At 40.1% G+C, this 25462-nt stretch overlaps 3 protein-coding genes across 7 annotated transcripts in view; 1 reads left to right on the top strand and 2 right to left on the bottom strand.

Annotated features, from left to right (window-relative positions):
• Positions 1-11445, bottom strand: part of Parpbp (PARP1 binding protein) — a 46727-nt gene extending 35282 nt beyond the window's left edge. For 3 of the 4 annotated variants that reach the window (XM_029482256.1, XM_029482258.1, XM_029482257.1), the window contains exons 1-3: positions 11356-11408; positions 8415-8570; positions 4672-4902 (exon numbers count right to left, since the gene is read on the bottom strand). In XM_029482256.1, coding sequence (XP_029338116.1) covers positions 4672-4902; positions 8415-8567 — 384 coding nt within the window. In that variant the 5' untranslated portion in view covers positions 8568-8570; positions 11356-11408. Of the gene's footprint in view, positions 1-4671; positions 4903-8414; positions 8571-10981 lie in introns of all 4 variants that reach the window. The other variant, XM_021175077.1, reaches the window with a different exon arrangement.
• LOC110303860 lies at positions 639-1919 on the bottom strand. Its single transcript, XM_021175080.1, has one exon. The coding sequence runs from the start codon at positions 1877-1879 to the stop codon at positions 1298-1300; it is 582 nt and encodes a 193-aa protein (XP_021030739.1). The 5' UTR covers positions 1880-1919; the 3' UTR covers positions 639-1297.
• Positions 11446-11495: 50 nt separating the features above from the next.
• Nup37 (nucleoporin 37) overlaps positions 11496-25462 on the top strand; it is a 32673-nt gene continuing 18706 nt past the window's right edge. The window contains exons 1-5 of one of the 2 annotated variants that reach the window (XM_021174439.1): positions 11496-11577; positions 12664-12885; positions 17720-17844; positions 22790-22862; positions 24819-24913. In XM_021174439.1, the coding sequence (XP_021030098.1) occupies positions 12730-12885; positions 17720-17844; positions 22790-22862; positions 24819-24913 (449 nt within the window). In that variant the 5' untranslated portion in view covers positions 11496-11577; positions 12664-12729. Of the gene's footprint in view, positions 11674-12663; positions 12886-17719; positions 17845-22789; positions 22863-24818; positions 24914-25462 lie in introns of both variants that reach the window. The other variant, XM_021174440.2, reaches the window with a different exon arrangement.

Raw genomic sequence — 25462 nt, forward strand, 5'->3', positions numbered from 1 at the left:
TTTTAAATAGCAAACATAACTAAATAAAATTCAATTATAACTAAGGGATTTTATAATATTTGATAGTCCAGGAATTTTATCAGATTATGTCTATGTATATATCTTTTCTCATCAATATAACCTGGAACTTAGATCATCAGTAGACTATGGTTCCTCTTCAGCTAACAGTACTATTTGTTATGACAAATATTTCATTACATCTTCAGGTCATTTCCCTTCTGGGGAAACGGCTAACATCTTCATGTCACGTCCTGTAACTCTTCCTCTAAGTTCTTTAAATTTTCTGTTGGGATTCTTAGGATACAAATTTGTATGTCAATACACCTGCTATACTGGGAAATCTTCCCCAGATTTTTTTTTTCGCTTTTTTCTTTTTTTGGTTTTTCGAGACAGAGTTTCTTTGTATAGCCCTGGCTGTCCTGGAACTCACTATGTAGACCAGGCTGGCCTCGAACTCAGAAATCCGCCTGTCTCTGCCTCCCGAGTGCTGGGATTAAAGGCGTGCGCCATCACGCTGGGCTTCCCCATATTTTTCTAAGTTGTCATGAAAACAGATTATTTTTCACAAAAGTTAGGAGGAATTACTTGGAAGTATTTGCTTTTATATCATTACATAACAAGTTTTCATGTTTCTTTATAGTTTCATGTTTTATTTGAAAAGTTAACAGACTTATCATTTTTATAACTGGTATTTTTATAACATATTAGTAATTACGAGAAAAAATGAGCCAACTGAATAGTCCATTTACATAGGGGGAAGTTCATAAGGTGCAAATGCTAAAACATCTTACACAGTAAATTCCTACAACACACAGAACTGGGGTAGATGAAATATTGAACTATCCCAATGGCTGCTGCTGCCAGCCTGCATCTATTTGCAGTAGATTTCCTGATTTTTCTGAAGATTGGGAACTCTCCAAAAAAATGCCTCCAATTCTGACAAAAACTGCAAGAAATATTTTCCACCCAAACTGAAGCTTAAAAATAAACCTTCCCACCTGCCTCTTAGAGCATCTTAGACCTTATGTGCCCTTGGCATCTAGGCAATACTGTTTTTCCAACTCAGTTCTCAGTTTCACCCAGTAACTGCTGATTCCACTCTACCAACAAGCTTTTAGCTGCCTCTCTGAGAAGAGCCAGCACGCATGTCCCTGTGCCTGAAGAAGGGGTGGATAAATCAGGAGGGATGGATGGGGCTGAAGGCAAGGATGTTTACATTTTTACAATAAAAGAGCAAACTTTTTTTTTTATATAAAGTAGGTGGTAAACATTTGTAAGAGTAACGTCAGCTTTATATTTAGTGGTCATGTGTCCAAAATAACAAATGTCTATGGCCTGTGTGACCCTCGGAGGTGGCGTCTGGCTGATCTTCTGTGTTGAGCTGAATCACTGGTTCCTTTTTCTCGGTTTCAACCGTGAGCTGGTGCTGCGTGGCTTCCTCCAGGTTCTGGAGAAGGCGACTTTCCCACTGCCTCACCCGCTCCATGGCAGCTGCCAGCTTCTTGGGGTCTCGCTTTCCCCTGCGGGTTTTGTGGAGAACCTTGGGTAAGGTTGAGTTTCGAGACTGTCGCTTCTGCGGTGGCCGTTGGATCAATGAGGCCGACTCAGAGGTATCTTCCCCAGGAGCTGAGAGGTCCTGGCAGGGCCTTAACTGCTTGGAAGCCCTGGAAATAGGCTTCCTTTTGCTAGAGGCAGCTGTGGTGCTGACCTCTGTCTCATGGACAGGGATTTCCCGGGAAAGGCGTGAAGACATTAGTCCACCTTCCACACTCGGTTCACAGAAGTCCAGGGCGTCTATTACAGGGCTTTGGCTACAGCTAAGGGTAGCTTCCTCGGGAGTCCTGTCTTGTGTGATTTTTTTTTTAAAGCGTCGCTTCATCAGGAAAACCGAGCTCTCCTACCCAGAGTTCAATGTAGGAAACTGCGCCCCCACCCCCACAGTCCGACGGTTGGAGGGCGTGCTCTAGCATCCTTACGTCATCACATAGCATCCCCAGCAAGCGAATCTTCGTTGTTAGGTAAGATCTAGCAAGTCTTGTGCTTGTGTGTTATCCATGAATTTCTGTAAGCACTTAATATTTCTGTGTATTCTAGGTGTTATTCTCCCTAAAGCTCTCTTTGGTTGATAATTCGTGGCCAGTTGACCCATCCTTGTCTGGCTGATGATCGTGATCCCAGGCTGGGTTGTTGTTTCTCTCTCTGAAATGATGGTTTCTACAAGTAATAAAAGGTAACATGGTCTCTGTGCTACTGCGCAGCCTTAGAAGAAAGCAACAAGACTGCGGGACACCTGCCGAGGTCAAGGAAGCCTCCGTGTTCTTCCAAGCCTTACCAACAGGAGGTGATGGGACTAATCGTTGGCTAGAGAGACAGACAGAACCCTGCCAGCCCTGAGACATCATCTGTTGATCTAGCCCAGAGGGTCCACACATCTGTACCTAAGTTCTTCAGAGATCTACATTTCTGCTGGCCATAGGGTTCCAATGTTGCAGTCCAGACACTTAAGAGTTCTTTTCATGTGAAGTCCAACTCTGCCCCAAATCTCTCTCCCTGAGATTCCAGTCAGAATCCAAAGTCTTGTATGCTCCCAGATAGAGAAGAATTGTCATGTGTCCAGAACTACCTCATCTTTATCTTGATTCCCAATAACCTCTGCATTATTTAAACTACAACATATAAGAAACAGAGCAACCTTTTATTAAGGCCATGAATTCAAGAGCATAAAGATCGGAACAAGCTGGAGTACTCTGATAGTAACTTTAAAGACACAGCACAAATTAATTAGGGTCACATTTTAATGTGCTTTTGAAAAACCAATCCAGAGATATGTTTTGTTATACAACTTTGTTGTTAGTGGAAATATCCTTGAAGAAAACACCTGATATTTAAGCTGTTGGAAATTGAGAGTTTTCTTCATGAACTTTGCAGCTTCAGTTTAATTTTTGGAGTTCGACAGAAATGTTGACATTTGCAGACAATCTTCCACACAGACAGGCTGAAAAGCAGCCTTTACATGTCCCATTGGCTCAGTGAGGAAACGTGTTAGAGAATACATTCCCCATAAACAGGAAAAGCACAGGATGAAAACGCTGTGCCCAAGATTCTGGGCATCTTCTCTTTCTCCTTCCTACAAGTCAGTGCTTACCTACGGTTACCTCTGTACATTAACTATGGAGGGTTAGTCAAGTCGGCCCTATAGGCAAGAAAAAGCAAAAGCTAAAGCCTTCTTTCAGGGGCTGTATGTGGAGAAGAGTGCATGTGAATGTGTGCTTGAAGAAGTTATGACAGGGCAAAGGTCTGTGTGGTGTACCAGTGAAGTAAAGACAGCAAGCTGCCCAGGGTCTGCTCTCCCTCCTACTCACTGACAGAGTGCCTGCTTTTACCCTGGCACACCACCACTCCAAATAAAGACTACATTCCCCACACGCCCTCGAGTAAGCTTCAAGCAAGCAGACTGAGGCAAAGACCTGTTTTTCTCTGGTCATTTGGTCCCACTGCCTCCTGAATGAGTACTGCTCTCATGCAAGACCTTCAATAGCTACCTTTGACCATTTAAGTAGGAATCACCTGGCTCTTCTATAGGCAGTAAAATAAGCTGCTATTTTCTTAAACCATAGTTTTATACCAGAGATTTCTATTACAACGAACTTATATATTACTAATAACCATATAAAAAGAGCTTAGTATCTCACAAAATACAATAAATAATTCCTGATTCCAAGTATAATTATTCAACCATTACCAACATTTACTTATTACTTTACTAGCACACAGGAAGTATTAAAGTATTGTCAACACTCAAAAAATAAAACCTGCACATATACAAATAGATTTTAAATAGTTTATCAATTCTAATATAAACAAATTTAAGAAATATTACAGCTTTTAAATGTTTTTCTATTAAATTCAATGTTTATATTATGAAGTCTACTATCTCATATATTATATTGTTATGTTTTGTGATAGTAATATATGGCATGTCTATTGAAGAAGCTATAAAACCATGTAAAAGAAGTGTAACAATTGTTTATACAACACACACCTAATAAACATGAACATTCAACAAAAAGAAAAGTTGTAGACAGGTAATCTTTGATCTAATTCAAAAGAAATCTGACATTTGGAATTTATTTCTTTGCCAAATTTTTATCTATTAAGAAAAATGTTCTAGGGGATTGGAGAGATGGCTCAGTGGTTAAGAACACTGACTGCTCTTCCAGAGGTCATAAGTTCAATTCCCAGCAACCACATGGTGGCTAACAACCATCTGTAATGGGATCTGACTCCTCCTTCTGATGTTTCTGAAGAAAGCAACAGTGTACTCACATACATTAAATAAATAAATATTTAAAACAAGAAAAATGTTCTTATATCAAATAACAATATCATAAACCCAACAAAAGTTTTTCTTTCAAGATATTTTCTTTCAAAACTATTTCTTTCAAGTAAAAACTAGGCTTTGGGTAGCTAAATTTTCCACTTTTTAACATGATTTAAAAAGCAAAAAAATTATCAACTTTTTGTCTTTTTTGTTTGTACTCTGAAAACAAAGAAGTATTCTCTGCCTCCCACCATAGTTATAAGACTAGTAACTCTATCTGTAGTTTAAAATAAAAGTATTTTAGCTGAACTTTAATTTGATCAAAGTAGAATTAATTTTAGAATACTTACAGAGGAAATCATGTTAGTCTCATAATTAGAGGTCAAGCTGCTACATTTTTTATAAACATCAATCAGATCTAGTGTATTACTATTCTTCAAGAAATCATCATATGTTTTCTTAATGTCTTCATAGTGCTCGACCACTTTCATATTTTCAGTGGGCAAGTTCAGTTTCTCGTGTAAGAAGAATTTCCATGTCAATAAGACGTCACTGAGACAGACTGTAAATTCTCCTCTGTGCTGAAAGATGCAAAAGAACAAGGGTCAACTTGAGTGCTTAATGCTTCAATGTCCATTTATCTCACTGATATGAAAAATACAACAGCATGCTGTTAAAGTAAACACAAAAACCTTGACACTTTGATAAAATATAAATAAATAGGCACGTTTGCAGATAAAAAATTTGGTAAATGGGGTTGGGCATGACAGAGTGCACCTTTAATCCCAACACTTGGGAGGCAGAGGCAGGATGCATGCACAATATACCATACTCAACTACAGGGTTCTTACTCTCTTACTTGACATTCCCAGTGCCATGAATTCCCACATAACAAAATATATCCCAAGTACTGGCTTTAAAATCCAGTCTCAGTGTTCAGGTTATTGTTATTATGACTTCATTTCCATTTTCTTACTATTACAGAGAAATAAAAGTATCACTGTAAAACTAAGAGCCTACAAAGACTTTTGTTTCTTCTCTGGTCCTAAATACACTAAATTATAATGAATGTGTTAAAAAGCAAGTTATACTCTTTTCTGTGAATACTCAGATGCTACTAAGCAGGCAAATTTACTCTTCTACTTCTTTTCTTCTTTTTTCCTAAAAGAAACCAAAAGATTGTGATCTAACTACACTAGTAGCTGATAGGAGATCCAATACCATTTCCGACAGGATTTCATCTGAGTATAAGAGCTTTCCTTCAAGTATCTCTCTGGATAGCCACATGACACATTTTCAGCAGATGCACTGAAGGTTTGCTTCTTATTCAATGCATTCTTTTTCCCACATTAATATGTAAGATATTAATAATTCCAAAGAGCACAGCCTTAACTCATTAAAAATTCTAACTTATCATTTTCAATTCAGCATGAAAAGGAAATATATTTTAGTATCCATATGTAGGTCTGTGAAATGGAATATATGCTACCTTCCACAGTTTTAACTTTTTTCCAGTTTCTGCTAATACTTTTACAATAGTCCCATTCAAAGATGAATTAGGTAATTAAATAGTTGACATGAGATCTTAAGAGTAACACACAAAAAACAATACACCCAAAACAAACATTTGAATTATTAAACATCTCTATCTTTATATCTTTTATGATAACCAGTCATATATGTTATTCGAAATCCAGACTTAAAGCATCTTTAAGAGACCCTTCCTCCACAAGAAGACACTTGAGCATCCAGATTCCCAGATAAGCCCCCAACCTTCGGATTACCAACACTCTCCTAGCACCCACCCAGCTACCCCAACACCCCTTTCTCTCCTCATCACCATATCCTGCCCCACACCTCCAGTGGAAGTCCCCTGCTCCACTAGAGGCCACACTAGCACCCAGAACCTCAAGACCCCCAGCAGGCTGCCAGAACTCCAGCCTCCAACTCAGGAAAAAACCCTCTAGTCAAGCACAAGCCACTCCAGCCAGAAGACCAGAGAGGAAACAGAAACAAAGAAAAGGAAGAAAAAAGAAAAGAAAAGATCCATCTAACAAAGACAAGCTCAGAAATCGACACCTAAACCAATAATTATCCCAAACCCAGATGCCTAGATACCAGCAAGCATCACCAACAGAATTACAAGGAATAGAAGAGAGAATCTCAGGCACTAAAGATAGGACAGAAGAAACAAATACATCAAAGAAAACATTACATTATATCTAAGTGATTCATGACACAAAACATCTATTCTTAGACATGGGACACCATAAAAGACTAAATCTAAAAATAATAGAACTTGAAGATGAAGAATCCCACTTCAAAGGCCCAGAAAATATTTGAAGCAAAATCAAAAATAAAAATTCTAACCTAAAGAAGGTTATGTTTATAAAGGTACAGGAAGCTTACTCTAAAAGTCAGAGGACCTGAACAGATGTCCAGCAGACTCTTAAGACCACAGATGCCAGCCCAACTAATATATCCAGCAAAACTTTCAATCATCATAGATGGTGAAAACAAGACATTCCATGATAAAGTCAAATTTAAATATCTATCCACAAATCTAGCCCTACAGAAGGTACTAGAAGGAAAACTCTAACCCAACAAGGTCAAGTACATCCATGAAAATATAGGCAATAAATAATTTCACACCGGCAAAACCCAATGAAGGGACACACACACACACACAAACACACACACACTACAACCACCAATAACAACAACAAAACAGGAATTAACAAGCATTGGTCTCAATGGACTCAATTCCCCATCTCTATTGGAAGGTGGATCCCAGCTGCCTGTAAGTGAATCACTTTGTAGAGATTTTCTTCAAGGTAGTTTCCAGCAGGTCAGTGAAGACTCCATTAGGACAACAAGGCAGCAACTTTGAGTTGTTTGTTTGTTTGTAGTCCTGGAGATTGAACCTAGCACCTCCTATGTGCTATGGAAGCACTCTACCACTGAGATTTCTCCAGCCCCCTTTTACATGTTATTTTGAGGCAGAGCCTCAAAAGCCCAAGGCATGGACTAGTTTTGAGCTCACTCTTTAGTCCAGACAGGCTTTGAACTCCTTTCTGATCATCACCTGTTTTCTGAGCAGCTGGATTTACAGGCCTGTGGGCACCAAGCTCCAATGAACTAATATATTTTAAAGACCTCCCAAAATGAAATCCTGTAGAAGACGGGGAGGAAGGATTTTAGGAGCCAGAGGGATCAGAGACACCATAAGAACACAGCCTACAGAATCAAATAACCAGTGCTCATAGGGGCTCACAGAAATAGAACCAACAATTAGAGAGCCTGTATGGATCTGACCTAGGTCCTCTGCATACATAATTGTGTAGCTTGTTGTTCTTTTTGGGACTCCCAACACTGGGCGTGGGGGCTGTCTCTGATTCTTTTGCCTGCTCTTGAATCCCTCTTCCTCCTAAATGGGTTGCCTTGATCATGTTTGGTTGATATCTCTGGGAGGCCTGCTCTTTTATGAAGGGAAAGGAGGAGAAGTGGATCTAGGGAGAGGGGAGGTGGGAAGGAGGGACTTAGAGGAGAGGAAGGAGGGGAAACTGCAGTCAGGATGTAATATATGAGAGAAGAATAAACAAACAAACTAATTAATTAATTAACTAATACCTCCCAAATGATTTTGATGCATAAACAGATTTAAGAACACTAAATCCATACAACAGAGGGCTGAAAGTAGACATAAAATACTTTACATTGAATAAAAATGATACCTGCTCCTCTAGGGCTTCTTTTTAGGGAACAAAGGAACAATTATTAAGTAGGAATATATTTAATCATAAGAGCTACAGATTTAATCTTTATGATTTCTTTCATGAGATACCAAGTATCCACATTTTACATTCAAATTATACCCACGAAATAAATCATTTCAGATATACAGGCAATTTTTTTCCAAAAGTTCCAACTGTAATATTTTGAGACAGATATGCAGAAGCATTTCTGAAACACTCTATTTTTGGAAGGCAAATAATGCAAAGAAAAATGATGTGTGTAATTAGGCTCAAACTTATTATACTGGGCAGCAAGTAAAATTGGGTTAAAAAAGTTAAGCTAACCATAGTATACTGACCTGTTTGTTGTTTTCTGCCATGGACAGCTGCAGGGCCAGGAGCATGGAGTCTGGACCACATAACGTAGTTCTTTCAGAGCTACAAAGAGCACGCCAACTCCTCCTAAACTCTTTAATCATACCCAAGACGGGCAGCTGATTAAGCACAGCCATCCTCTTAGAGAAGAACAGAATACAATGTTAAAGTGCCTTGTTTTAATTGGAAAGTAACATTTAACATGTGTAAGCAAGCATGGGTAGAAAAAATAAGCAGTGAACAAGAAGTCATTTCATATTTACCAAGATTGCTTTTAATGAAATTTTAAAAAAACGAATAATATAATTTCTGCCCAATCATATTTTCCTCTCCTTTAGTTTTCTTAAGCCAAATCTTTTGAAATAATAAAAATCCAACCTTCAATTTTGAAAATTCACATAAAACAGACATGCAAATTCTGCAAATTCATAATTATAGACACAGATGTCACTAATTAAATCTATATTTTAAGATAGTTGTTTTGAGACAAATGGTACTATATGTAGTAGATTTGGGGTGGGAGTGTATTGTTCCAAAATAAATGGTTTTCTTTTCTGCTCACTTGAATCGGGAACAGTCTTAGACTTGATTTGAGTAGTAGACTATGAAATAATTAGAATTCTAAGCCTAGGCTTTAAGAGGTTTGTGCAAAATAGTTACTATAGCAAGGCTCGAGAAACTTAGATTCCAGTAGAGTTTCCATTAAGAGTATTTAACTGTGCTGAACTGTTTTTATAAATCATATGTGTTTTATGATGAACACCTAATTTCCTTGACTCTGGTCTCTTTTGGTACATGTTAGACAGGGCATGCCTATGAGTCTACTCCCCAGTAAAAACTCTGGCAGAGTTTCTAATAACTTTCCTCAGTAGACAACATTCCCCATGACTGTCACAGCCTGTGTCTGGGAGAACTAAGCATGACTCTCTAAGGACATTGAGAAGCCTGGGCTTGGTCTCCCCCAGTCTACTTCACATGCCTTTTCCCTTCACTAACACTACCTTGATCCTTTTGCTACAGTGGTTCCCACCCGCAGCTACACCTCAATGTTGACTTTCCTGCTCCTCCTAGCAAATGACCCCTCTGGGGAGACCTAACTCCCAAGCCCAGTTAAGCTGCTGAAGAAAGCATGCAGAAGAGAAGTACGGTTTTCCTGCTGGCAACTGATAAAACTCACAGCCATGAAAGAGGCAGCTTATCCTGTGGAGACGCCATCAACATGGAAGGTGAGCCGCAGCAGCTAAGTCATCTGCTCAAGGCTAGCAGAGGAATCAATAACTTATCCGGCCCACACTGCCGACCCACAGATTGAAAGCAAGTACTCGGTTGTTATTGTACAGTGACTATGGTTTTTGATGTTTTGTTACACAGCAAACTGATAATAAGCCATCGAACAAATGAAGCTTCTTAGTGCCAAATACTTTCCAAACATTTAATATTAATTACTTTGTTCCATCTCCCGTGTCCTGATGATGTCAGTCTACAAATGTCTGCATTTGACACATGAAGTAATGTTCAATGACACGAAGCTAGTAAATAGCCAAAAGGCATAAATTCAAGATTTCTAAGTTTTCCCTAACTTCTCCTGCATGCATACAGAACCCTTTCAAAATAAGCCTAGATGTGCCAGTATTCTAGACAGCCATGCTATGGAATCAGCCCCTATCTACTTCCAGTCTTCTCTGTGTCTCTTTTTACAAGTCTGCTGTGCGTATATGTTCGCCTTTATGTGAGCACATGTGTATGGAGGCCCAAGGTTGACACTGAGTGTCTTCTCCACTGCTCTCCACCTTGTTGACTTGCTCGGGCATCACTTGTCTACACCTCTGGCACACTGGGGTTGCAAGCAAACTACTACACCAGTGTCTCCATTAGCCCCGGGGATTTGGATTCCAGTCCTCATAGCTGTCCAGGCGCTTTATCCAGTGAGCCACCTCCCCAGGCCTCACTCACAATTCTCTGATGAGCACCTAGGTTATCTCATATTTATCTCTCAAAAAACAAAATTGAAGAAGACATAAAAGCATGAGCTATGGGTGATATGGTTAGATTGCCTGAAATAATTTTTTTTTCCATCAACCATTTAAACATGTAAAACCATGATTAGTATTAGATCTCGCTATTCACAAACAGGCATCTCGGCTGGCGTGCCAATATCTACTGTAGTTCCGGCTTTTCCAGGGGTACCTAACTTTAGATCTGGCTGCCCAGGTATAAGAATGATTACAAAGCAATGAGGAGTATGCCTCCCCCTCTGTTCTACCTCCCAGCCTGTTGTGAAGGCTTGATGAGACGCTGGATATGAACAAAACAGATAGAAGGTGTCAGAGGGAATAAGCTCTTGCTTTTAAACTGGATTCAAAGTGCACTGGAGCAGAAAGTCTGAGACGGGAAGTTGTCGCTGGAAGGTAAAGTGTGAGAGTACTACACTAACTATCCCTGCCACCACACCCTGCATTAGCTGTACCTCGTGATTACCACAGATTTCTCCACGTCCATACTTGGGACTACTTAACAGAATTATGAGGCACCAGTGAAGCAAATATCCAACCTCCTTATTGCCAGCACTTAGCAAATCTCCATTAAAAGACGGCAGGTGACAGTTATTCTCCTTGTTTGGTCCGGAATGGCCCTCTGAAGGATGCAACGACAGAAAATCTGGGGAGCCTGCACCCGTCGTGTGCCCGATCCCCGATCTAACGGACTAAAAGAAGATTTTGATGGGCTTCGGTCTTGCCGAAGCCCTAGCGACCTTCCAGGTCTTTTTTTTCCACGGGACACCGTGAAGTCAGGGCGAAGCCACTGCGCAGACAACGCCACTGGCTGGCACAAGGCACGTCGCTGTCACCGAGACGCGTTCGCAGAGCAGCAGCCCGAATGCCCAGTGGAACTGCGACCCGGGGGCAGAGAAGAGACCAGACCCACCTCGTCCGGCGACCCAGGCTGGGTGCAAGTGGAGGGAGGAGCAGCGCAGCCAGGACGCCAGAAAGCAGAGGTTTGAATCGCCTCGGCGTCCCTTTCAAATCTCGCGGCACGACCGGGGAACCAATCGCCGCGCTCGCCCTCCGACCCGGAAGCAGAGCGGGCGCGCGCCCCGGGCCGCCTGTGGTCCGGAGAGCTGTGCCCAGGTCGCCTCCCCTGCTTTAGGTGCGTATCGAGTGCGTTGACCGGGGATCGCCGGCTTGTGCTGCTTCCCCAGGGGCGCTTCCCTGTTCCCAGAGCTCTTCCTTGTGACCTCGCAAGGTGGGAATGGGTTTTCTCGGGCGACGCGTGGGGTACACAACTCCAGGGACCGTAGGGATACTGACCCCGGGCTTTAAAGACCTGGAGGTCAGGGGTTGCCATCAAATCCGGACCTCAAGTCCCCTGCATGCCTTATACCTCTCTGCTCTATGGTCTTCTCACCTGCCAGTCCCGCGTAACATGTGTCCAGTCTCCCTAAGATGGGACTTAATCTGAAAAAACTCAGCAGATAACTCAGGATTTAAGGTGTTCTTTCTTAGCCTAGGGAGCCTCCTTCATTAACAACAAAGTAAAAATTAATTCGCACGTGAGAATGCTAATTCTACAGTACACACTACCTGTCTCGAGACAAATTAGTTGAGGATTGTGACAGTTGTTAATAACGTTAGTATCACACATTACTCCAGAGCCTGTATTTTTGAATCTCCTTATTTTATTGCATGGGTAATGGTTGGTTGTAACTATTGCTACCTGATATTATCCTTCAAGGCTCTTGGACTCCATGTGTCTTTAGGCAGGGGTGGGACTTTCCAGTTCATCGGACCCTTGAGAGTTCAGGTGGTCTGTCAAATTAGAATGTTAAAGGTCATATAATTCGAACAAACAATGTAGCATAGTCCTGAGATAGGCAGGTGTGTGTATTTGTGTTTTCTCTAGCATGTAGGCCCAAAACATGCTAAGTCTTTTAAATCCTCAACCTGTTGATGAACTTGGCAAATTTCTTCATAGGCAAAGCAGGGACTATTGGTAGTACCAGCGTTTATGGAACTTTTGCATATGACAATGTCAGTACAACTTTCCAACTACAAATAGTGCTGCATCTCTATTGCTTAATAATCTTAGGACTCTATTTGTATTAAATTTATTCATGTGTGTGTTAATATAAGCAGAATTCTCTTTTGAGCTGGCTCTGACATTGCTATACCAAGCCCCATTATGATTCTTCTGTTGAATGACAAACACTTTGTAAATTTTGTTTGTGATCCACAGTTTCGTGACAGGCAATAAAAGGCTATTTGATTCTTACAACTGACTGCTCCAGCTTTGGGATACAAGATGAAGCAAGATGCTACAAGAAATGCTGCGTACACAGTGGATTGCGAAGATTATGTGCACGTGGTAGAATTTAATCCCTTTGAGAGTGGAGATTCAGGAAACCTGATTGCATATGGTGGCAGTAATTATGTGGTTGTTGGCATGTGTACGTTTCAGGTTAGTCCACAAACTACACGGAGTGGCAGTAGAGATACTTTATCAGTAATAATGTGTACAAACCAAAGCTGAACTTAAAAGTATGTTGCTTTTAATACAAGAAAAAAAATTTTTTTGAAGATCTACAGGGAATTCCCGTTACTAATTGTTGAGCCATGTGTATACATTATCTAGATGATAGACGTAAAAACTATGAAGGTCTTCTTTCACCAATGATTCGTAGAGGTGTATTCTGATAAAGCCCAACATAACTGAGCACACATGTATTTCTATGTATTAGAAGGACCACTTCAGATTTCCCCTCATCATTCTGTCATAGGAAACAAGGTGATACTGAAAGGCTAAACAATTATCTTCCAAGGAATTCCTAGCTTTTGTAAATAATATTCAGCTTTCCTATTAGCTTACTTTCACACCTTGTGTATCTGCAGCAGATATTCAGATAACCATATAGGATTACATTTACAGCCGGCGTTCATCATAGCTCTCTCTGAGGTCTGTGTAGCCTGAGAACCTAGACACTTAGTTTCCAATGGCTAAACTTGGTTAGATACTTAACCGCTCTCCTCTAAAGGTAAGGAATATGATTGAATCCCTTTGAGAGTGGAGATTCAGGAAACCTAATTTGGTTTGTGAGGTGTAGTGTGTGAGTGCATATAAAGTTCCCAGAAGACATTCGGCACATGGTAATCCATATATGTGTATTTTGTGGTTAGTATGAGCAGCAGTGGCAGTCATACCCTCATATTGAATCATCCAAGAGAAATCGCTTCCAAGAGACTTATTACAGTGTTTCCTCACGGGAAACCTAGGGTCCACATAGGAAGCATTCAGCACTGAAGACTCAACACCACCACCCCATCTTCCCAGAGTTTCGTTGCTGCTATTCTTGGTATACCAAAATAATATTTACAGGACTATATTTCTATGACCCTTGGCCTAAGTTCAGCTAGACTGTCAGAATCATAAGTCATGCGTCAGACAAATAATGTGGCATTGGTTTAAGAAAGACTTATTAAAAACTTTTCTCTAATGTAAGCCACTTATGTGTTGAAAACGCAAGCGACCAGAGGTAGGCTTGAGCTTCCCTCATTGCTGGGTTAACAGATGTGGTCATAGAATCTCATTGTCAAATTCTGACAGATATATCTACCTGCAGTTCAAGTTCAGTTAGGAAACACCAGGGGAAATCAATAGGGGAGAAAAATCAGAAAAAGGAAAGATGAAGAAGGCAGACAACAAGGAGAGGCAGGAAAATGAGAAGAATGTCTGTATCATTCAAACGTTTGTCCTTGCTGATCCTCGGGTCTTATTTCCAAACTGTGTGTGTGTGTATGTATGTATGTATGTATGTATGTATGTAAATCAAACCAGCTTTCCCATGCCTATTAGAAAAAAAAACCAGTCTTCACTGTAGGGTCATCAGGAAGCACTAACTACAGAAAACTCTGGATTTCAGCAAGACGGTTTTCAGACTCTTGTGCTGTCCTTTTACATACCCAGAAATATGAGTAAAAATGGTAGGCTTGCTGACTGCCACACATTTGTAAAAAAGTCATGAGTGTAGTAAGGGCCAGGAAACTAAGAGAGAGAGATTCTTGCCCTATTCCCAAAGAGTCTGAAAGCAGCACCTTAAAACAGCCTCATTTATAAAAGACCAAATAAGGATAAAAGTTTCAAACCTTATTCACTCTTCCGTAATAAAGAAGTCTGGCTGGGCTTGAATGAGAATGGTTTAGGCAGGCACATTTTTGTGGAGAAAAAAAACAGAAAGATACCTTAATCCTTTGATAACTGACTTCATTGAGCTGCCTTTTGTCTGCCAAACATTGTTTAATAGACTGGACCAACTCAACCAAGGACAGTTAGTGAAGATGACTGTCTTAAGACGGGAGAGTTGGGACTGGGAAGGCAGAGCTGTGACTCAGATGTTAGTCTCCTGAATATTAACCCCAAGTCAACACCATGGGGAGCTGAGCAGAGCTCAGTCAGTACTAGCCAGTTAGAATATAACAGGAGCCACAAGACAAGCTTAGACGTCAGGATAGCGTCAAAGGACGGCCAGGGAGATGGCTTAGTGGGTAAAGACACTTCTTACCAAGCCTCCTGACCCAAGATCAATGCCCAAAGTCCACATGGTGGGAAACAGACCCAGCTCCTGGGGGTTGTCTCTGGTTTCAGCATGTGTACTATATATAGCACATGCACGCACACACACACATAATAAAAGTAATTAAAAAGGCAGAATGAATTTTAAATGGCTCTTTTAAGTAGAGTACTTCATATATAATTAATATAAAGGTTACCCTATACTTTGTCTTATGTTGATAAATTTCATTGAGATCTTTGTACATGTTCGTTTTATACCTTATAAAGTAACTATACACACTGGCTGCATTTCAGATGCTTTAGGCTCTATGGCTAGGAGCTATTTTTTTGGACAACAGTTCTCTATAAGTTGATAAAAAATGTTTTTGATCTTTATTTCTCAGCATTGTATTCTAATTAAAAGGAGATGGTGTATTCGGAAACAAATTTCACAGCTATATTAAAAATATTTAAAACTCATGGAAGAGGAATTAGGCTGGCAAGTTTTGACTTGTCACCTCCATTTGTTTGCAGTAACGGGTGCTAATTCTGCTCTGAATATGTTCACCTAACAGAGCTTGCTCTGGCAAGGTTTGACATCACTAAATTCAGCTTATTTTACACAGTTCCAGAGACAGAACTGGGGCATTGAATACAATTGACATGGAAGGAAACACTCTGGCTTACCATTGAGAACACTAATAGCCCTATCTACTATTGAATCTGCTTCTCCCACAGCAGCTACTTTTCTCATTGGAAGTGTTCAGAGAGGTTTTTTTGTTTTTTGCTTTTTTAATATTTTTTCAGGTGTTGCATTAAACTGAAAGCACTAAATAAGAGAGCTAGCTGCATTAGATAAACCAGCCTTAGCTAACTGGCATTCTGTATGAGACCTCAGTGGGTGTGGTGGAAAGGCCTGCTACTTCAAATCCTCAGAAGAGCTCTTCCACCAACTTGGCTGTTCCTCAACCTCAAACTGCTGGAACCTTCCATAATAATTTCTATTACAGCGAGTTTTCCAAAGTCTCTTAATTTCCTGCCTATACAATACGGCCTACACCACACACACACTACCCTTTTCATCGGCTGACTCACGAACAGACAGTATTGCCAGGGGCAGGGCAAGTCTTCCTGTTGGTACATAAAGCTTCGCCTGTGCAGTGCCTGTGGTTTCATTATTCCTAAGGATGCTCAGTCGTTCCATATCTAATCTGAGTAACGAATTCAGGCCCTGCTTTTCATCACTCTTGTTACAGTAGCAAAGTAATGTGTTCTATATAAAAATTCATTTTTAGGTTCGTCAAGTATGGAAAAATAGATCTAAGTCAGTCTGTGAAGTTAGCTATGATTAGGCTCTTACACTTAATTTTAAACTACTTAGTGGTAGCTGCATTGGCATATCTGTTAGCTGGTTAGTTGTAATATACACAAATTATGAAGTAGTAAAACCTGGCAGTGGTTTTTTTTTTTTTTCAGTTCACTTCTTTGATTAATAGAAAATCCTTTTGTTAAGTTTACCTGGAATTTAAAGTTTCATTCAAATAGTGTTTGAATTGTATCAAGACTTGGGTAGCATGCCTGTAAAATGACTTTGCTGGGATCTCAAAATCTATCTTGGAAAAATCAATACATCTACTGGGATTCAACAAAAGTATATATGAGAGCATACTGTAAAACATGTAAATAATAAATAAAATAGATCCTTGCATACCTATTAACTAATCTGAGAATTAGGAGTTTAGCAGTTTTGGAAGACTCCTAAGTATCTCCCCTCACTGCCTTTCTCTGTTGGAAATTTGTGTGGCTGGTTCCCTATTATAGTGTTATCACTGTGCACCAGTATTCTGAATCAGTGTACCTTTATATCACTTTCATGGTCTCTAATGTAGAGAAAACTGCCAAGAAAAACACTGCCAAGTGCTCTTCTGAGCAGTGGTTCTCAGCCTGTGGGTTGTGACCCATTTAGGGGTAGAATGGCCCTTTCACAGGAGTCACCCAGGACCACTGGAAATCACAGATACTTATAATTCTTAAACAGTAGCAAGATTACAGTTATGAAGTAGCAAGGGAAAGACTGTGGTTGGGGGTCCCCACAACAGGATGGATGAACTACATTAAAGTGTCGCAGCATTAGGGAGGTTGAGACCACTGGTCTAATAGGACAGGTAAATTATAATAGCTCGTGCATATATACTACTGTGAAAAAGTTAACACTGATGTGGAGGCATGCATTACCATTCAAAGGATCTTCCACATACTTAAAACACGTGTATGTGCTCAGTTATCTTTCTGTCGGTTGGCAAGTGGTGTGTAATTACTCCTTTACCTAGAAGACTGACTTTGAAGCCATCTTATTCTTTGAGTGGCTCTGCAGTGTATTTGCTGTTGAAGTGAAGGTCACCTAGGGGAAGGGCCCCATGCTACTGCTTTGCTTTACCTGTGTCTTTGTTTCTAATGAGGCTTAACAGCTTCTTTGTTTGTCCATTTATATTTCTTTTGCTTCTCTCCGAGGACACTGGAGATCAAACTAGGACCTTGTGCACATTAGACAAATACTTTAAAGCTACATCTCAAGTCCCCAATATGCTCTTTAATTCCGTAAACTACTATAATCTCAATATCTAATTTTCTTTTGCACTCTTCAAAAGCATATGCATGCCTTGTGATAAATTATAGATTAAAATGAAGTTCAGACTATTTTATTGTTTGTCTTTATAACATTAAAACATTTGCTGTATCCATTTAGGAGGAAGAAACAGACATTGAAGGGATTCAGTATAAAACACTACGAACATTTCACCATGGAGTCCGAGTTGACGGCATTGCCTGGAGCCCAGAGACCAAACTTGACTCACTGCCTCCTGTAATCAAGTAAGTTGAAACATTTCAGTGCCCGATTACTGTCCTTCCTGGTCAGTGATGCATGCCTATTGTCGGTCACCTTAGATGACTAGATATGTTGATGCTATTATTTAATAATTATGTATTATTATCTTTGCAGTTTAGATTTATGACTGTGACTGATATTTTAACCATGTGTTTGGTCCAAACTACAAATCTCTGTACCTGAGTCCCATCGGAATTGTTCAAAGTCACCACAGACACTGTACTTCTTATTCTTTTTTTTTTTTTTAAGATTTATTTATTTTATGTTTGAGTATGCTGTTGCTGTCCTCAGACACACCAGAAGAGGGCAGCAGATCCCATTACAGATGGTTGTGAGCCACTGTGTGGTTGCTGGTAATCGAACTCAGGACCTCTGGAAGAGCAGCCAGTGCTCTTAACCACTGGGCCATTTCTCCAGGCCATGCTTCTCTTATTCTGAATTAAAGGACTCTTGAAGCCCTAACAAGATAGCACAGTGGGTAAAGGTATTTGCCACCAAGCCTTACTACCTAAGTTCACTTTCCAGAACCCACTTGATGGAAGGAAGGCTAACTCTAGCAAGTCATCCTGTCTCCACACAGCCACCATTGTGTGTACACATATGCACACAAAGTAAATGTAGGGACAACACAGTGCTACTTTGTTAAAATAACTGCATTTGTTTGAAACAGTAGCCAAGGACATATTCTCATGTTTAGCATAACATTCATGTCTAGTTTATTCAGTGGACTTCAGTTTTGATGAAAGCATTTTTAAAAAAATGGTTTTGAGAGAAGTCACACACTTAGAGAACTCAGATTCTCAGAATTCATATCAGGTGGCTCACAACGCACAGCCACCAGTAACTCCTCTCCAGGGGGATCCGATGCCTCTGGCTTCCACACACACCTACACAAACCAAGTTTTGACGTGTTTGTGTGTGTGTGTGTGTTTGCACGCACATGTGCATGGGTCCATTCACGCAGTAGCTGGTGGACAAGCCTGGGTGTCATCCATGTGCAAGCTTGACTCTCTCCCACTTCTACCTCGCCAGCATTGTGAGTTCAGCACTATACCGGACGCGTTCACGTGGGTTCTAGAAACTGAGTTCAACTCTTCACACGTGCAAAACAAGCACTGCTTACCAACTGAGCAGCAGCCCCAGCTCTGCGCATAGTTTTATAGTTCATACTCTTGTAACACACGGCTTTGCTCTGATGTCCCCCAGTTCATCTCTAACCCTACTCCCTGCACAGCAGCTTTGATAGAGTTCTGTCTCACAGCTGAGCTGTGCCTACTGTAACTTCATCCGTGGGATCACAAGGATGGAATGTGCTCTTTCTAACAGGCGTGAGGGTTCTGAGCCTCAACTCTTCTGTCTCCTCCTACTGCATTCTTTCTACTTAACTTGCTTCTCCACGATTCTGTGATGGATGCACAGACAGTGTCGAGATTTTAGCTTGTACAGCTGTAGTTTCATGTGCACACCTTTATAGAGCTGTAATGGATGGATACTTTTATTTCTCTTAGGAGTATAAGGCTGGGTCACAAATAGATGTATATTAATATTACAGAGTACAGGGAGCTGGGGAGATGACAGCTCAGCGGCTGACTAGACAGGTGGCCTGCATTTGGTTGCTTGCACACACGTTATGGGTCACAGCCACCTGTGACTCAAGTTCCAGGGATCCTGGACCCCTTTGCATGTAGGTAAAACACACACAAAACATAAACTAAAACAAGAAAAGAAAGTGCCAGATTTGGGGTTTGGGTGTGGCTTTATGGTGACCCTGGCCTGCTGTACCTGGACCCTGTGTTCTGTCTCCAGCACTGCAAAGCACAGGAGGAAGGCCCAGTGCCTGCAGCTTTTCTGTCATTCTGTGCTCCCAAGAATAATGGGAGTGTTCATGTTGACCTTCCTGCTCCCTAACATTTAGGATATTTAATTTTAGCAATTCTAGTGCAGTTCTGGGATTTTCTGGTTTCATTAAAATATGACATTTCCCTTACAACTAATAATTTTTAGTACCTTGATGATTTGGTTTTTTCTATAAGATGGGTCTGCCTACAGGGTTGTGAAGATGTTCTATTTTTTTCTATATTTTACAGCCCCCCCCCCAACACACAAAGGGTTAATGTAGCCCACACTGGCCTAGATCTCTCAGAAATCAGCCTGGTTTTTGTCTCCCAAGTGGCTTGTGCCACCATGCCCGGCAGATTCACAACTTTTATCTAAATTAACTTTGAATAATTTATATAGCTCCTTTTGTCAGCACACATAAGTGATTATCATAGATGGTATGTTTTTTGTTTGCCTTTATATTAAGCAGATATATTCACAGTATCTGTATCTAGACAACAGCAAGTAGTAGAAAATCTTGTTCACAAAGTGTTGAACTGGGCTGTGTGGGGCTTCCCTGACCTAGTCACTGCATCAGACACACACTCACGTCATTCTTCACTACTTGTTTATCCATAGTGAAACAAGTTGTTTCCACTTGTTTCAGTGAGTTTACTACAGTTTATTATTTTTGAGGGATTTTGTTTGGTTGAGTTTTTTTGTTTGTTTGTTTTTGTTTTTGTTTATTTGTCGGGTAGGTTTTTTTTTTTGTAAGCTGCCTCAAATCAGTTTTGGAACTTACATAATTTAAAGAATACTTTAGAGCAAGCTGACAGCATATATTTATTGTTTTAAATAAAATATACATTTTAGGCTGGAGAGATGGCTCAGTGGGTAAGAGCACTGACTGCTCTTCCTAAAGGTCCTGAGTTCAAATCCCAGCAACCACATAGTGACTCACAACCATCTGTAATGAGATCTGGTGCCCTTCTGGTGTGTCTGAAGACAGCTACAGTGTACTTACATATAATAATAAATAAACCATTAAAGTATATATATATATATATATACACACACACATTTTATTATAATGTTAATATATTCTTAAGGTATATAATTTAGAAGGATCAGGAATATAAAATAAAAGCTTATTTTTATATCAAAATTCTTTTCATTACTCACAAGAGTATTCAACCTACATCCCAAAGGCTGCATATGACCCAGTATAGCTACAAAGCTGACCCAACACAAAATCATAAACTTATATAAAACATTATTTGTCTCCGGGCGTGGTAACGCACGCCTTTAATCCCAGCACTTGGGAGGCAGAGGCAGGCAGATTTCTGAGTAAATAAATAAATAAATAAATAAAAACATTATTTGCGGGGGTGGGGGGACGGGTAACTCAATCATGCACCACTAGGCCAGGAACTTTGTAGATAACAACATTGTGCTGCTCTGTCACATGAATATGTGTGTGCTGGTACTGTCGGTATGCATGTTTGGCTTCAGTTTTACAGTGACGGTGGCTTTTAATGTTTTATGTTCCAAGTACAAACAGTTGAGTTGGCACCATCAGATGTTATATATGCTCAGAATGACTTAGAGAGTGAAACACAGTGATTACCAGTACTGTTTTGGCCTACCATTGCAAACCATGGGCTTGTTATTTGTGGTAGAAGAAGTAGCTATGCTCATTTGGTTATCTAGAGTGCCAGATACCGTCACGCAGGTCTCCTTCATACATGACCAGGAATTTGTTTCAGTGATGATGATAATAAATTCTATCAAATTGACAAAGATTACATCAACATGAATACGTTACCTTCCAGTTTTCACATGGAGTGCATAGAGTTGCTGCCTGACATCCTACTTAAAATTTGATCAAGTTTCTTTACTTTTATTTAAACTAGACTTTGTAAGTCTCATCTTTCCAGAGATCAATATCCCTTGCTTCAAATACATTCATCTCATCGCTTTTTTACAGCATCTATGTTTGTGGGCAACTATTTTAAAAAATATAGAATACTAGTACAATCCAAGCCAGAATATGTGACAAGCATCTTGACAAAAGACTGAGAGTTGTCACATTGTCCATCAACTCAGACGCAGCGGTTTCTCAAGCACTATGCCAGGTGTAGCATTTGTTTTCTGTTGCCCTTTTACTTCCGTAATAGAAAAAGAAAACGATATTGTGTTACTTAGATGTGTCCATTTTCTTTATGAGGGGTCACAAACGTGGACGAGCTTGGTGGCTTTCAGACTCTGCAAGCAGGCACTTCATACATTGTGTGGAGACTTCTTGTTTGTCTGCAGCAGCAAATGTCATGAAAGTTATACACAGGCTCTGTTTACTCATCAGCTTTTTTATTAATATTTATATATATAAAATGTCTGCCTCAAGTCACTTCTTCATTCAGTATAGCTAAAAGAAGCCAAAACGTTAGATACCCTGATTTAAATATATTTATATATGATTATAGTCATGTACATGCTCTATTATTTGCCTTATTTTTTAAGAGTATTCTGAAATAAATAAAATTTCTTTGTTACTGCAAAGTGAGCTCTGTATGTGGCTGAGGTGCAACTTAGAATCTCTCACTGTTAAATTTATGTTTCAAAAGTTCTGGTTGGTAATGCAGTGGGGTTGGGGCATGGCCTGTTAGTCTGCTGTCTTCCTCACTTGCTGCATTTTTCATCTCTGCTTCATTTTCTTTCTTTGTAGTGGAGCTCAGATTTCCCATCATGTTTCAGTCTCTGAGGTATTCTGGTCTCCTTAAAGAACAACTTGTAAACCCCTAATGTAGCAAAGATTCAGAAAAAGATAGAGAATGCCATCTTAGTGTGAATTCTGTTTATGGGTGAAGACACAAGCCCAGAATGTCCGGACACTTTATGTGTTCCAGAATAAAACATTGGATTTGCCTCTTACTTTCTTTAATGGCTGTAATATTTTTTTAGTGTAAACTGCAATAACCCCTGCGCCTGCCATCACCAGACCCAGAAGCGTCTTTGCGTTATGGCAAGCTTTGATTACTTAGAGGCAACGGTGGCATGGGAGAGGCTTGAATTCACAAAGGCTAGACATAATCTGATTCTTTTTCCCTTTAGATTTTGTACTTCAGCTGCTGATTTGAAGATTAGATTATTTACTTCAGATCTTCAAGATAAAAATGAATATAAGGTATATTGACCAGTATAATGAATACATCTTCATGTTAAAATGTTTATTTTCTTTGCTTATGAAATTGTACTTACCATGGTTTAAAATAACACTTTAATGACCATTGGATTAGTCAAGAATTTTTTAGAGGAAAAGAACAGTAGAATGAATATATTTTATAACAGTGGATTTATTATATGACTAACACAATAGGAGCTGGGTCATATATAGGAGTCTGTATGCTGAAGAGGCTGGGAACCCTGAACTGTTCTGTCTGAGGCTTGACACCTCAACAGTCCAATCGGTGTTGAAGGCCTGGAAGATTCTGAGTGAGACACATGGCACTGATGTCAGCAAAGAACAGGGACAGCAGCCACAGCAGGCTGGACATAATCTCCAGGCAGAAGTGAAGGCAGGCTGGCAAGCAACGCAGTTCTTCCTGGGACCTCTTTATTTCTGGGGCCAGCCATTCTGGGTGAGGGTCTCCCCTTCAGTCCAGCGGCCTGTTTCTTAATTCAAGATCCAGTCAAGTAGATTATTACTCACCATCTCTTCAAAGACTGCAGTTTAGGTTTCATTTACTGTTTCATACACCCTAGTCACTAGGCTGTTAGAAGAAGCCTCTAGATTTGGTGTTCTATCACTTAAAGATACTAGTAACAACAGGTAAGAGAGGAGAAGAGTGAAATGCAGGTAACTTCAAGAGAACAAACAAACATTGAGGACAGGCAGCCTAGGCTGGGTTACAGAGTGGTGGTGGGCGGAGAATGAGCATGATAAATGCATTGATAATTACAAACTTAAACAATACCATGTTGTCTTAGATTCTCACAACACAGTAAGAAAAGTAAAGCAAGCCAGGCAGTGGTGGTGCACACCTTTAATCCCAACGCTCGGGGTGTGAGAGGGAGGCAGGGCAGAGGCTAGTGGGTCTCTGAGTTCGAGGCCAGCCTGCTCTGTAGAGTGAGTTCAAGGACAAGCAAGAGCTATACAGAGAAACCCTGCCTTGGAAAACCAAAACGGAAAAGGAAAAAGTGAAGCACGTGACCCTAAAACCTTGTGAAGGGTAGGTCAGTGGCCTTGCTGCGGTTATCATTTACTGTGGAACACACTCCTTGAGGGACTTTTTCAGTAGATTTTTAGAAAACTAAATGTAGAGCCTCCTTAAGATAATAGATTCACTCCCTGTATTACAACTCAGTTCTCCTCACAGCAGGCCGGGAGCCGGAAAACTCTTCCTAACTGATAAAGCTAGGTATAGCATCCATCTGCCTCATAAGGTTGTGAGTACTGGTTGAGCTAATTAATATAGAACTTAGAGAACAATATTTTATACATAGTAACATATATATGCACACACACATGTTTTCTGTTAATAGTAAGTAGCTCTCATGTTGAGTTGAAATTTATCATATTTTCGTATAAGAATAGCATTAACCCTTATAAGTTCCCATTAGTTCCATCGGGGAAGGGGGTTTTGTGTTGATTGTGACAATGAGTTTTAATATTCATTATCTCCAGTGCTCTCATTGACATTGAACAAATGATACAAACATTAGAGGTGAACTTCATATTGTTCATATTTGCTAGGTGGTTGTAAGTGTGCAGAGCGACAGAAACATAATAAAAAGCTTAGAAAGACTGTCTCGGGAGCCCCAAAATGTTTCTGCAACTTCACTTGTTATTTGAGCTTTATGTAGTTAATGAGAAAAGCAGTGATATGAGGACAGATGCAATTAAAGAAAATAATGTGTTTTATAAGAAAGGCGCACTAGAAAAGAAAGACTGAGCTAGTAGCAGTGTGTTAAGTGACTGACTTCTCTCCACAATAGCCTTTCTAGGAAAGTCACTATATAAATCATACTTTTTAAAATGGCAGATTTGTTAAAATATTATAGAAAACAGTATGGAGTAAAACTGTTCGGTAGGGACGTTGTAGACAATCCGTGCTTGCTTACCAGCCTTCCTCTCTCACAGGTTTTGGAGGGCCACTCAGATTTCATTAATGATTTGGTGTTCCATCCCAAAGAAGGCCAGGAGCTCGCAAGCGTGAGTGACGACCACACCTGCAGGTAGGTTGCTTGTGTTCCAGCTTCATTTTTCTTTTCTCGTTTTTTAATAAACATTTTAAAAATTAAGTCATTGTAGCTTCTGTATAGCCTCTACAAGATACTGGAAATGAAGTCTACTTTATTTAAAGTGTACAAATGTCCCAATCTTGAGTTCCAAAACCAATAACGTTTCCATCCAATTACGGGATGCTCTCTTGCTTCTTCCTATGTACCTCGTACCCTCTTTTTTTAGATTGAATATTTATCCGCACATGTACACCAGTGGATCAAAGTCTCCAACATTGGGCAAGCTCAGTAGGCTAATACAGGGCTGCTGTCAAACTGTGAAGTTATTTCTTATATCACAAAAGACAAGTTAATGCTTACTAACAAACTAGTAAGATAAAATGGACTAGTACTGCCTGAGGGGACCTGTAGTATCTGACAAGTCCTAAAGTCTATAAAGTTCTCAGTGGATGTCTTAGTCAGGGTTTCTATTCCTGCACAAACATCATGACCAAGAAGCAAGTTGGGGAGGAAAGGGTTTATTCAGCTTACACTTCCATACTG

This window comes from Mus caroli, chromosome 10, assembly GCF_900094665.2.
Source record: "Mus caroli chromosome 10, CAROLI_EIJ_v1.1, whole genome shotgun sequence".
NCBI classification, from domain to species: Eukaryota; Metazoa; Chordata; class Mammalia; order Rodentia; family Muridae; genus Mus; species Mus caroli.